The 13,738-nt window shown below is 46.4% G+C and overlaps 1 protein-coding gene across 1 annotated transcript in view; it reads left to right on the top strand.

The window, feature by feature from the left end:
• Positions 1 to 9,327: 9,327 nt before the first annotated feature.
• Positions 9,328 to 13,738, top strand: part of Baiap2l1 (BAR/IMD domain containing adaptor protein 2 like 1) — a 105,478-nt gene continuing 101,067 nt past the window's right edge. Inside the window, exon 1 of the mRNA XM_045143757.1 lies at positions 9,328 to 9,414. Within this exon, the coding sequence (XP_044999692.1) occupies positions 9,364 to 9,414 (51 nt within the window). The 5' untranslated portion in view covers positions 9,328 to 9,363. The remainder of the gene's footprint in view (positions 9,415 to 13,738) is intronic.

Here is a 13,738-nt window from a genome sequence, read left to right as displayed (position 1 = left end):
TCTATATCTATCTATCTATCTATCTATCTATCTATCTTTCTATCTATTTATCTGCTTCTTTCTCTCTGAAATAAATAAATAATTAAAATTTTTTAATTAAAACAATATGCAAATAGAAACACAAAAGAAAAAGATTCTTCCAGAACGTACTCCCCCTGTTGAGGGGAAATAATGAGCATACATGCAAGGACTGATGTCCTAACTAATAAGAAATTTGCGGGAGTGGCTGACCTTTGGAGTCTGGTAAATAGTACTCACAAATTTGTTTAGGGAAGAGAAGTCTAGAACTTTCTCTGCGGCTGTTTTCCCATGGTAGGCAGTGGATACCAGGACAAGACAAATGAGGAGAGGCCACGCAGATCAACTTCTACAAATCCAACCAGGCTGTTTCCCCCACTCAGGCAAATCATGGTGGGATTTTTCAGGACAACAGACTGTCTCTCCCTTTGTGACTTTGGAAAGGTTAAAGAATGCTCAGGTTATCTTGGCCTTGGGCAAATAGCTTCTCCTCTTAAGGCCAAGCAGCACCTAGAGACAAAAGATTTCACAATCAGAGCCATGCGTGAAAGTTTCAAAAGAGGGAAGGAATGACAGGGTGGAGAGTAACTTGAAGACCCACTACCTTAGTTCAGAGGTGAAAAAACCAAGAGCGAGAAGTGAAAAATGCCTTGCCTGATGGTACACACTGATAAAGGGAAAACTAAAACCCAACCCCTGGCCTCCTGTTCAGGACTTATCACTCCATACGGCCGTCTTAAGTGAAAAGAACAAAGACCCTTTCAGGCTCCTGGCAGACAGGACACTGCAGAATTCTTCCCTGACAAAGATGTCTAATGATGAACAGACTGGTCCAAAATGTATTAATACATAGCTGAGTTTACACGTAGAAGAAAAAAAAAAGGAACCAAAAACAAAAGGACACTAAAAAATAAAGGGACAGAAGTTATTTTTGCATTACTGTGACAAAATCCATTTATTTTGGCTCATGGTTCCAGTGGTTCTGAGTCCATGCGGTGGGAAAGGCAGTGTTTATGGCGGTGGGATCACTTCACGGAGGATCAGAGGTCGAGACTGGAACCAGGGGCCAGACTAGAAGATTCGAAGGCTCTCCCTAGTCACCTGCTTCCTTCAGTAGGCTCTGCTTCTGTGGTGGTGTGAATGTGCAATGCCCCCCCACCATGGCTTCATGGGTTTGTGATTAAACCTCATAGTCAATCCCGGGCTGGTGGCTCCTTTGGAGGTGGAGCCTGGGTGGGTGGTGGGACTCTGTAGCTCAGCCCCTTTGCAGTGGGGGCTCGCTCCTTCTCGCTGCTTCCTCCTTGTTGATGGGATGGGACGACGTGTCCAGCCTCCCCTCTGCCTTGCTTTCCCTTTCTTTCTTTTTTTTTCCGAGGTAGGGTCTCACTCTGGCCCAGGCTGACTTGGAATTAACTATGTAGTCTCAGGGTGGCCTGGAACCCACAGCAATCCTACTTCTGCCTCCCGAGTGCTGGGATTAAAGGCGTCCGCCACCACGCCCAGCTTTAAATATTTCTTTATTATTGACAACTTCCATAATTATAGACAACAAATCATGATAATCCCCCCCCACTTTCCCCTTCACAACTCCACTCTCCATCATGTCCCCTCCGCCTCTCAATCAGTCTCTCTTTTATTTTGATGTCATCATCTTTTCCTCCTATTAGGAGGGTCTTTTTTAGGTAGTGTTAGGTACTGCGAAGTCATGGATATCCAGGCCATTTTCTCAGACTGGCTTTTTTTTTTTTTAATTTGAGAGTGACAGAGAGGAGGGAGGGAGGGAGAGAGGGAGGGAGGGAGGGAGGGAGGGAGAGAGAGAGAGAGAGAGAGAGAGAGAGAGAGAGAGAATGGGCCCACCGGGGCTTCCAGCCACTGCAAGCGAACTCCAGACATGTGCTCCCCTTTGCGCATCTGGCTAACGTGGGTCCTGGGGAATCGAGCCTGGAACTGGGGTCCTTAGGCTTCACAGGCAAGTGCTTAACCACTAAGCCATCTCTCCAGCTACCCCGCCTTTTATTTGATGAGAGAAAGAATTGGTGCACCAAGGCCACTCCAGCCACTGAAATCAAACTCCAGATGCATGCGCCACCTACTGAGGATTTGCGACCTTGCATGCTTTGCATCACCTTGTGCGTCTGGCTTTCCTGGGACTGAGAGAGTCAAATACGAGTCCTTGGGCTTGGCAGGCAACTGCCTTAACCACTGAGCCCTCTCTCCAGGCCAGCAGATATTTTAGATTCAACCACAGCAAACACCTTCTCCATGGGCTCTTGATGACTGCAGGTTCACCAGGTAGTCCAGAATCTTATCCCATTTCAAAGTCCTTGATCCCATTGGCAGAGTCCTTTTTTGTCATATGAAGTACCACTGACAGGTCCCCAGAGTTCAGACAAGGATACCTTTGGGGAGCCGTTGCTCTGCTTACCACATCCAGTGACCAGCATTATTCAGCTCATGGGTGAAGTGTTTGTCATACAAGCATAAGGGCCTGAGTTCAGATCCCCAGCAGACACATCAAAGCCAGGCACGGTAACATGGGCCTGAAATCCCAGTGCTGAGGAGGCAGAAACAGGAGGATCCCTGGAGCTTGCTAGCTAACTCGTCTGGCTGAATAACTAACTAGTCTAGCTAAGTCAGTGAGCTCCAGGTTCAGGAGAGAGCCTGTCTCAAAAATTAAGGTGCATACTAAATAATAAATCTCTATCACACCCTCCAAGGCTCAGGGACCATTGCAGAAGAGGTGGCAGAAAGCATGAAAGAGCCAAAAGAAGGGAAAGAGTGCTTACAATACTGTCGAGACACAAAATGGCCTTTAGACACAAGACCTGCGTAATAGTAGGGGAAGAAATGATGGCATCAAAATAGAAGAGACAGTGCTGGAGAGATGGCTTAGCAGTGAAGGTGCTTGGCTGCAAAGCCAAAATAGCCAGGTTCGACTCCCCAGGACCCATGTAAGCCAGATGCACTAGGGGACACACGCATCTGGAGTTCATCTAGAGGCCCTGGCGCAACCATTCTCTCTCTGTGTCTCTCTCTCTCTCTCTCCCTGCCTATTTCTGTATATATCTCTCTCTCTCAAATTAATAAATAAAAATAATAAAATAAAATAAATATAAGAGACACTAGTGGGAAAGAAGAGTTTTAGTGGAGGGGAGATTTGGGAGGTAGAAAAGAGATGGGGATGGGAGGGGACTCTGATCATGTTATATTGTTTATAGTTATGGAAGTTGTCAACAAAAAAGTTAAAAAGAAAAATAAAAGATGCAGAGAGATTAAGGAAGACACCCAACTTGGTTGGCTTCTACCTAGCATACTTTAGAGTCAAGAGCCCTTGGGTAACTCTGTATAGTAAATTCAGAAGAAGACAGAACCTTCCCCTAGCCCAAATAGAACTTTAACTTTATTTTATTTTATTATTTTATTTTAGAAAGGGGTAGGTTAAGAGAGGGGGAAGGGAGAGAATGGGTGTACCAGGGCCTCCAGCCACTGTAAACGAATTCCAGATGCATGTGCCTCCTTGTGCATCTGACTTACATGGGTCCTGGAGAATTGAACCAGGTCTTTTGGCTTCGCAGAAAAAGACCTTAACTGCTAAGCCATCTCTCCAGCCTTTTTTTCTTAATATGGCCAGATCTTACTGATATTGTCATTTGCATCTGCTTCTTACAAGCTGTCAACATCAATAGGATCTTTGATTATTGAAGTTTAAGGAAAGCTAGAAGAGGGGCTGAAGAGATGACTTAACAGTTCAGGCACTTGCTGCAAAGCCAAAGGACCCAGGTTCTATTCCCCAGGACCCACATAAGCCAGATGCACAAGGGGGCACATGCATCTGGAGTTCGTTTGCAGTGGTTAGAGGCCCTGGGGCACTCTCTGTATCCCTCCTCTCTCTCTTTTTCTCCCTGCCAATTTCTGTATCTCTCTCAAATAAGTAAAATAAAATAAAATATTTTTTAAACAAGGTAGAAGAGAAGCCGGGTGTGGTGGCACACGCCTTTAATCCCAGCACTCGGGAGGCAGTGGTAGGAGGATCACCATGAGTTTGAGACCACCCTAAGATTACCTAATGAATTCCAGGTCAGCCTGGGCTAGAGTGAGACCCTACCTCGGAAAAAAAAAAAAAAAGCTACAAGAGGAGATAGTGATTGACCCTGTGGGGTGTCCTGTGGAGATGCTCAGAGGCCAGGTAGCTTGGGGGAATTTCTCAGCACACACTGCCCTGATGAAGGACACAAATGGCAGCCTGCCCTCCCCACCATCTCCTGAGTCATTCTTCCCTATTGATTCACTTTCTCTCTTTCACCAGAAAGGTCAACAACAAATGCTGTGGGTGCCTAAGTTCACGCCACCATCAAACACTCCAGTGAGTCTAAATGGATTATGGAGATGGCTCCCACCTTGCACAGGGCAAGACAGGCTCTATGACAGCTCTCATTCTGAGTCCTCTTAAATTCTGTCTGCTGCTCACATATTAAAGGATGAGACAAGGGCTGGAGAGACGGCTCAGAGGCTAAGGCACTTGCCAGCAAAGCCGTAAAACCCTGGTTCAATTCCCCAGTACTCATGTAAAGTCAGATATACAAAGAGGCACATGTACTTGGAATTCGTTGACAGTGGCTAGAGGCCCTGGCATGCCCATTCTCTCTATCTCTCTTTTCTCTGCTTGCAAATGATTAAAAAAAATTTTTTTTTAAAAAAGGGGGGATGGAGAGATGGCTTGGTGGTTAAGGCATTTGCCTACAAGGCCAAAGGACCCAGGTTCAATTCTCCAGGACCCATGCTAGCCAGATGCACAAGGGGGGTGCACGCATCTGGAGCTCATTTGCAGTGGCTGGAGGCCCCAGTGTATCCATTCTCTCTCCCTCTTTCTCCGTTAAGTAAATAAAAATAAAAATAAAATATATATAGAGAGAGATGACTGAGACTCCATAGTGAATTCCAGGTCAGGTCAGTCTGGACTAGAGTGAAACCTTACCTTAAAAAACCAAAAAAAAAAAAAAAAGGTTGGAGAGATGGCTTAGCGGTTAAGTGCTTGCCTGTGAAGCCTAAGGACCCCGGTTCCAGGCTCAATTCCCCAGGAGCCACGTTAGCCAGATGCACAAGGGGGCGCACGCGTCTGGAGTTCGTTTGCAGTGGCTGGAGGCCCTGGCATGCCCATTCTCTCTCTCTCTGCCTTTTTCTCTTTCTGTCTGTAGCTGTCAAATAAATAATTTTTTTTTTTAAAAAAAAAAGGAACGAAAGAAAAGAAAAGATGAGGGGCAGCTGGGTGTGGTGGCACATACCTTTAATCTCAACACTCAGGAGGCAGAGGTAAGAGGATCACCTTGAGTTCGAGGCCACCCTAAGACTACATCCAGGTCAGCCTGGGCTAGAGTGAGACCCTACCTTGAAAAATCAAAGAAAAAAAAAAAAAGATGAGGGGCCTGGAGGGATGGCTTAGTGGTTAAGGTGCTTGTCTGCAAAGCCAAAGGACCCAGGTTCAATTCCCCAGGACCCACATAAGCCAGATGCACATGGTGGCTCATGCTTCTGGAGTTCGTTTGCAGCCCCTGAAGGCCCTGGCATGGCCATTTTCTCTTTCTCTATCTGCCTCTTTCTCTCTCTCAAATAATTAAATAATTTTTTAAAGGATGAAGGATGGAGAGATGGCTTAGCGGATAAGAGCTTGCCTGTGAAGCCTAAGGACTCAGGTGTGACTCCCCAGCCCCCGTGTAAGCCAGATGTAGGAGGCGGAGCATACATATATCTGGAGTTCTTTGCAGTGGCTGCAGGCCCTGGCACACCCATTCTCCCCCGTCTCTCTACCTTCCTCTTTCTCTCAAATAAATAAGTAAAATATTAAAGAAAACAAAAAGGATGAGTCAAGCTCAGTTCATTCTGCATCCCGACACACACCTGCCCCAGCAGCATAGGGCAGATAATCAATATCCATTTGTTCAACAAAGACCTCATGCACATTTACATGACCAGTCCTGAGCTGGGGCTGGACGCAATATACTTATTGCCTGGGCTGATTAAATACTGACTGTTCTTTCACTGAGGATGTAGTCCAGTGGCATCTAGAATCCACAAGGGAAGGGCTGGGGGCATGGCTCAGCAGTAGAGTGCCTGCCTAAAATCTCCCAGTAAAGTACTGGAGCTGTGGCTCAGTGGTAGAGCTCCTGCCTAGAATCCCCCAGTGAGGGGCTGGGGACAGTGATAGAGTGCTTGCCCAGCATGAATAAGACCAAGACCCTGGTTTCTATCCTCAGCATCATTAAAAAAAAAAAAAAAAGCCAGACGTAGTGGTGCATGCCTTTAATCCCAGCATTTGTGGGGCAGAGGTAGGAGGATCGCCAAGAGTTCAAGGCCATCCTGAGACTACATTGTGAATTCCAGGTCAGTCTGGGCTAGAGTGAGACCCTACCCTGAGACAAAACAAACAAACAAATAAAAACAGCAAGGAGCTGGAGAGAGAGCCAGCCAATTAAGGTACTTTCTTGCAAGGTATTCACAGCCTAGTTTTGATTCCCCAGGACCCATGGAAAGTCAGATATACAAGGTGGCACATGCATCTGGAGTTCATTTGCAGTGACTAGAGGCCCTGGTGTGCCCATTCTCTCTCTATCTGCCTTTCTCTCTCTCAAATAAATAAATACTACAATATTTTTTAAGCCCAGCGTGACGATGCATGCCTTTAATCCCAGCACTTGAGAAGGAGCATCACCGTGAGTTTGAGGCCACTCTGGACTACAGAGTGAATTCCAGGACGGCCTGGGCTAGAGTGAGACCCTACCTCAAAAAAGGATAAAAATTTTAAAAATAATAAAAATAAATTAGAAAAAAAAACACTGACTATTCTTCGAGAATTCTAAGGGAGAAGTGTGATAACTGTTAGGAAGTTATTTAGTTTTTGGCATAAAGAAAGTTAAATATGACCCAATATCTGTGTGATTTGCATAGCACTATGAACCTGGTTCTTCCATGAGATTCCAACCCTGGCCATCTAACTGGGACATCTGAGCTCCTCGCTGACTTTACCGTGGCTTGTTAATCTGTCTTCTCTGGCTCTGAATGGCGCTGCCCCGCTGTGGGGTCTTAAAGGTTAAGCTTCTGCTCTCTCTCTCCTCGGATGACTGCCTTGCAGCCAAGGATGAAATGACCTCATTTATCAGAAGGAAGTCCGAAGACACAAGGTGAGCAAAGTAAATGTAGCAATTTTCAAGTTCAGATAAAAACCAACAGGCATACTTGAGGACCCCAGCATGTAACAGTCATGCATACATCCCACAGTTGGCAAAATGAAACGCCAGGTGGTGCACACCTTCTGAGCTAAGTCCTGGAGGTCTGTGGACAGAAGTAGGAAGCTGCTCCCATTTCCTGCAACACAGGGGTTGATGTGTTATTCCCTTCGGCATACAGGGGCACATAGTTATTGGCTCCCAAGCATGATATGTTATATAGCTTTGTGAAACCTGATAAGACTGCCCCGGAGTCCAAGTGGCAATGTCAGTTCTAAGTCCAGAGGCATCTCATACTTTCAATAGTCCCATCTGGGCCACACAGTGCTTTCTTTGTATGCATTCCTAGCGAACTTTATCCCAGAGCAGCCTCCTGTCCTAACAGCTCATAAATGATGCAATTGTACCTAGATAGCAGCTTTGAAAACAAATAAGACCTCTCACCTCAGTTGAGTGGAAGTCTCAGATGGTTATTGCTACTAAAAGAAGGCTTGTGGTGGGCCCTCAAGGTCTGGGTCAACTGGTCCTAGATGTGTCCAGAGCTAGAGTGGAGTTAATACAAGGAGCTCTACACCTACAAAGACTCTGCAAGATCAAAAGAGGATGGACTTCAACATCTCAGCTCGACAAGCTTCTCCAAATCCTGCAATGGATCTCATGATTGTGCACTGAGTTTAAAAGTTGTTCTTAGCCGGTAGTGGTGATGCACTCCTTTAGTCCCACCAGAGGTTACTTGAGACTATGAATTCCAGGTCAGCCTAGGCTAGAGTGAGACTCTACCTCGAAAACAAAACAAAACAGAAAAAGAAGAGTGAGACCCTGCAGCGTGGGGGAGGGGCCGCTTCGGGCTGCAGAGTAAGTTCCAGGTCAGCCTGAGCTAGAGATCCTGCCTCCACAAAAACAAAGGCAGGACTGAAGAAGAGAAAGAGAGAAAGAAAGAAAGAACGAGAAAAAAATATATAACCAAAGTCGTTCTAATGTAAGAAATGATAACATTCTGACACTTCAATAATCCGACCCTGGCATTTACTTTTTTATCATTTATTTATTTAAGCCATCCCTCCAGCCCATCTACTGAGTTTCTGATGAAACGGGAACTTCCAAATCTGCAAGTGGCATCTCTTTTCCTCGCCCATGAGCACCTTGTCCCTAGGATCCTCCAGACCTTCGGGGTCAGTAGAGAGGCATCTCCACAAGTGGGGATGGCCAGATCCTCTTCTGTGACTCTAAGGCAGAGTCAGGGGACGTGCAGGCGGAGGGCCAGCCCCGCGCTGCCCACAAGCGCTCGGACACCACAGCGGTACAAACGCCCTGGATCCAGATCCTAACCTGCACCAAGTCAACCAGCCGGTGCCCGAGGTTGGGGTGTGGCCGGGAGTTCTGCGCGAGCCGGGAGAGGGCGCGCCACCGCCAGCCCGTCCGCGTGGCCCAGGTAGGTAGCCACGCCCACCTCGTCCAGACCCTCTCCGGCCCCGCCCATCAAGCTGCTGGGCCACGCCCACTCTAGCCTGACAGTGGCTCCACCCTTGAGCGCTAGCCTCCTCCACTCGCCCCGCCTCTTCTTGCCAGGGCCACGCCCACCACAACCAGGCCACACCCACTCCAGCTGCGCTCATCTCTTAGCCACCACAGCGCAAGCCTCCTCCGAGCTTGCCCCGCCCCGTCTTGCCTGGGCCACGCCCACCAAATCCAGACCACGCCCACTCCGGCCCGGCCGCTTCTGAGCGCCAGCCTCCCCAGAGCTCGCCCCGCCCCGCTTGGCCCAGGCCACGCCCACCGAGTTCAGGTCCCCGCCCCCCACGGCTCCTCAGGTGGGGCCGCTCCGCCGGGCCTCGCTCGGCCCCGCCCACCCGCCTCCTCAGGTGGAGCCTCCGCCCGGCGCCGGCGCGCTCTCCCGGCCTCGGGCACCTCAGTTCGGTGCGGCCTCGAGGCGCCTCCCTCGGCTCCTCACACTCGGGCTCGCGGGTGGACGGCGGCGGCGGCGGCGGCTCGGCCGACCCTCGACGACCCCGCGCGTCGCTGCCCTCGCTTCGTCGGAGCTCCGGCCGCCCCGGGGTGGAGCGGCCACGAGGCCCCAGCCGCAGCCGCCCGCGCCTGCCCGCCAGCCCGGCCGGAGCCTGCAGCCATGTCGCGGGGGCCCGAGGAGGTGAACCGGCTCACGGAGAACACGTACCGGGTGAGTGCACAGGCGCCCGCGGGCCGGGCTTTCCAGGACCCTGGCTCGAGGTTGGGAACCTCACGGGGATCGGGGAGCTTCCCGGGGGTTCGAGTCCCCGCCCGCAGCTCGCCGTGGTCTCCGGGTCGAGATTTAGTTATTTATTTATTCATTTATTTTATCTTTGATGTAAAGCTGGGGACTGACCGCGGGAAGGCCTGCCCCGTCCCCCCTTCTACATACATACATACATATATGCATATGCACACACACACACACACACACATATATATATACACACACACACACACACACACACACACACACACACATACATATATATATATATATATATATATATACACACACACACACACACACATATACATACATACATAGTCGGTACTCGGGGTGGGGGTTGGGTAAGGGGAGGAAGAAATGTGGGGCTCTTCAGGGTCATCACCACCATCATCCTGACCCTACTTCTTTTTGGGATCGGTGACCGCGCTGGCCTCCCTCTCCTTCCCCCTCCCCCAAGAACCAAGTGACCAAAGAATTTGGAGAAAAGAAAGCGCCCAAGAATGTAGGGAGAAACTTCCCTGTAATTAGAAATAATCGATAGCCAGGTGAGCCACATTCCCTCGGCTGGGGTGTGTGTGTTTGGGGGGGGAACCTTCTAGGCTGGTGGTGAATCTGCTCTGGGGGTCACTTGAAACGCCCTCCTTGAACTCTTCAGGCTTTTTCTACATCGATGATTTTGTGAAGTCAGCCAAAGAGACCGAGGTTTTAATTTTAAAAAAAAAAGTGACCTAACTTTACAGAATGTCTGTTAATTTGAATGTAATGGGAGATTTTTTTTTCCCCCAGAAACAGAAAGACATAGGATTAGTGACCAGTTTAGTAAGTTTAAGTACTTATAAGCGAATTCCAGTTGAAATCAGATATGCGTTTAATCATCAGCTATTAATAGAATACAAAACAACTTTTGTTTTAATTCCACTTAGGCTCATGGAGCCCCTGAGATTTAAATTTGTCGAAATTCATTTCTAGCCATGGGTAAATGCTCACCCTTTCACTAATTCTATAGATGTATTTTAACTCTAAAATTGAGTTTTTAGATTTGCAAGGTCTGAGTGAGTTCCTGAGATGAGAGAAGTTGCTGATTTGCTGGGAATGGATTTTAAAACAGCATGAAAGTATTTTCATAACCTATTGAAGTCCACGATTGTATTGATTCCCTTTATCTTTGAATAAAGTGTATGCCCTAACAGTTTACATGAATTATACTTTGTAAGTCTGAGCATTTTGTGGGCCAGCAACTCTGACCAAAAAGTTTCCTTATGTTTCCTTTACAGTAGACTGTTTTTAGAAATGCCAGAAATTTGGGTGTCTCAAGCCTTACATTTGGATTGAGATTGTTCATAGTTAATGAGCTGAAGATGGTAGGGCTGGAGATGTAGGGTGCTGGCAAAATATGTAAGTAGAGTAATTCTTACTGTTAGCCTTGGGGAAGAGGAGCTACTCAGATGATAGTTAAGGAAGCCGTGCGACTGGGGAGTGCAGACAGCATTGCACATGACATTCGGAATGTAAGCGTCCTCTGGGGCAGAAGACACATGAGCGCCACGGTCTCTCCCACAGATGTTTACTTCTTTCCCCAGTTTGGAATGGGAATATCAATTTGAGACAAGCAAGACAGATTATAGGAGCAAACTGCTCTATCTGTCCTTCTGACTGAGGAATCTCGGGAGGGGCTTCTTACTCAAGCATATGACAGTGTCACAAATAAATGTTAACCACTTTGGCATATCCCACAGAACTGGGACAGGAGGAAAAGGTGTTTATTTCTTTGTTTAGATTATGTATATTTGTATGCATAAAGCTATATAAATCATTTTTAGCTTTTGTTTATTCATTTTTGAGACCGTCTTGCTTATACACCCTAAGATGGCCTTGAACTCAACTATGCAGCCCATGCCAACCTCAAATTCATAATCTTAAAGCCTCCCCAGTGCTGGCATGATAGGTGTGCAACACCACTCCCGGCTCACTTGCAGTTTTTGAAAGGTTATATGGGTTGAAGATCAGAGACCAGCACCTTATTGCTTTCCATTCCCTTGTGTTGAAAGTATACCAAAGCTTACTGAATGCTGATTGATTTTATCACCATTTCCTTGTTAATGTTTTAAAATTAGGTCGGGGGTGGGGGGGAGAACTGGGGGGATGGCTTAGCCATTAAGGCGTTTGCCTGCAAAGCCAAAGGACCCTGGTTTGATTCCCCAGGACCCACATTAGCCAGATGCACAAGGGGGTGCATGTGTCTGGAGTTCGTTTGTGGTGGTTGGAGGCTCTGGTATGCCCATCCTCTCCCTCTCCCACTCCCCCCTCTTTCTCTGTCAAATAATGAAATAAAAAGCAAAATATTTGAAGTTAGGTGAGGGTTGGGTTTTTTTGTTTGTTTTATATTGTCTTATTTTGAGGTAGTGGAATAAGACTTCACAGCACTAGATAATGGAAATATACGAAGTGAAGTCTATGAGATGAAATGAAAATTGCTGCCCGTAGTTTTCCCCTTTACTGGTGTGATTAGAACCCTGAACAGTTTTCACCATCTCCTTCTTGGGTTCGTCCCCACTGCCCAAGGCTAAAAACAATTTAAGTGCAGTATTGCAAAATTTTCCTGGCAATATTGCTATATTTAGTTCTTATGAAAGCAGATTTCCTTTATGTTACCTAGCAATCTACAATATTTTACTAATAGAAAAACAACCTAACCGGGTGCGGTTACAAAAGCCACCTGCAAATGAGATTGTCTTGCCAGTATGGGCTTTAGATTTTTTTTTTTTAATACTCAAATGTCTTTTAAATAAAGAAATAAATTCTTTAGAGAAAAGGGAGGCTTGTAAAGTAGTTTGATCCTCTATGCAGTATCGAATATCCTTCACTATACATCATTTACACATTTGCTGAGTTTTCTAAAATATGCACTTAGACCAATGATTACTGGCTATCCGTGCTAACTCCCAAGCGGATGTGTGTTTTTACTGCTTCATAAACAAATGGCATGATAATAAGCCCCAAAATATCAAGTCATGTTGCCATTGCTAATTTGAGTTTAGCCAACGATCCCGTCCCATTTCCACGCGTTAGTCTATAGTATACCCATAATTTGCCCTCAAAAGCTTGCTTGTAAGATTTCTGCATGGTTTTCAGATGAATACATGCTTTAGTGGGCAAGGACAAAGTAAAGTTCAAAAAAACCCTTAATTAAGAGTAACCACAACCTTCCTAGAAGTTAAAACTGTTAAAAGTCTTGGGAAGTTGAAGGAGGATAGGTGTGTCTTCCAGGGATGTCCTTGCTTTGTGACTGTTGCTAAGCAGTGAATGAAGGGAGAAGAGGACACTCAGAAAGGAAAGATGGGATGAAGGCAGAGTATTTATTTATTGACTACTTGCCGCAGAGACAGTAAAATTTATTCTATGGGAAAAAAAAAACTCAAGATTTAATTAATATACATGACTAAGCAAAAATCAAATGCATAATTTTTTTTAAAAAGAAAAAGAAAATATATTTAGTACTGACTATAATTTCAAGAATTCTAGGATTGTCATCCCGCTAGTTAAATCTTAACAAAATTATATCTATAATTTACTTTTTTTTTTTCTTTTTGAGGTAGGCTCTTGCTCTAGCCCAGGCTGACCTGGAATTCACTATGTAGTCTCAGGCTGGCCTCAAACTCACAGCAATCCTTTTACCTCTGCCTCCCAAGTGCTGGGATTAAAGGTGTATGCTACCATGCCCAGATGAAATATTTACCTTTTAAAAACTGCATTTATTTGGGAGGTGTGCCTGTGATAGTCGGAGGACAACTTTCCAGTTGGTCTTCACCTCATTTGAGGCAGGGTCTCATAGCTGTTCACAAATTTGCATGAAATCTGTCTCCCTTCTCACAATAAGTGCACTGGTGTGACAGAATTCCACTACAGTTCCTTGCTTTTATGAATTTAGCTACTCAGAACTTCATCCACTGAGCCATCTTTTTTTTCCTTTTAGGCAGGGTTTCATGGCAGCCCAGGCTAGCCTTGAACTCACACTCTCTCAGCCTATGAAGTACTGAGATTATAGCCACGAGCCAACACGCCTAGCTAAAAAAATTACTTTCTCCAGCCGGGCGTGGTGGCGCACGCCTTTAATCCCAGCACTCGGGAGGCAGAGGTAGGAGGATTGCCATGAGTTCAAGGCCACCCTGAGATGACAGAGTTAATTCCAGGTCAGCTTGGACCAGAGTGAGACCCTACCTCGGGAAAAAAAAAAAAAGAAATAACAGAACCAAAAAAACTTTAA

Source organism: Jaculus jaculus, chromosome 2 (genome assembly GCF_020740685.1).
Source record: "Jaculus jaculus isolate mJacJac1 chromosome 2, mJacJac1.mat.Y.cur, whole genome shotgun sequence".
Taxonomy (NCBI): Eukaryota; Metazoa; Chordata; class Mammalia; order Rodentia; family Dipodidae; genus Jaculus; species Jaculus jaculus.
This window is presented reverse-complemented; position numbering and strand designations above follow the sequence as displayed.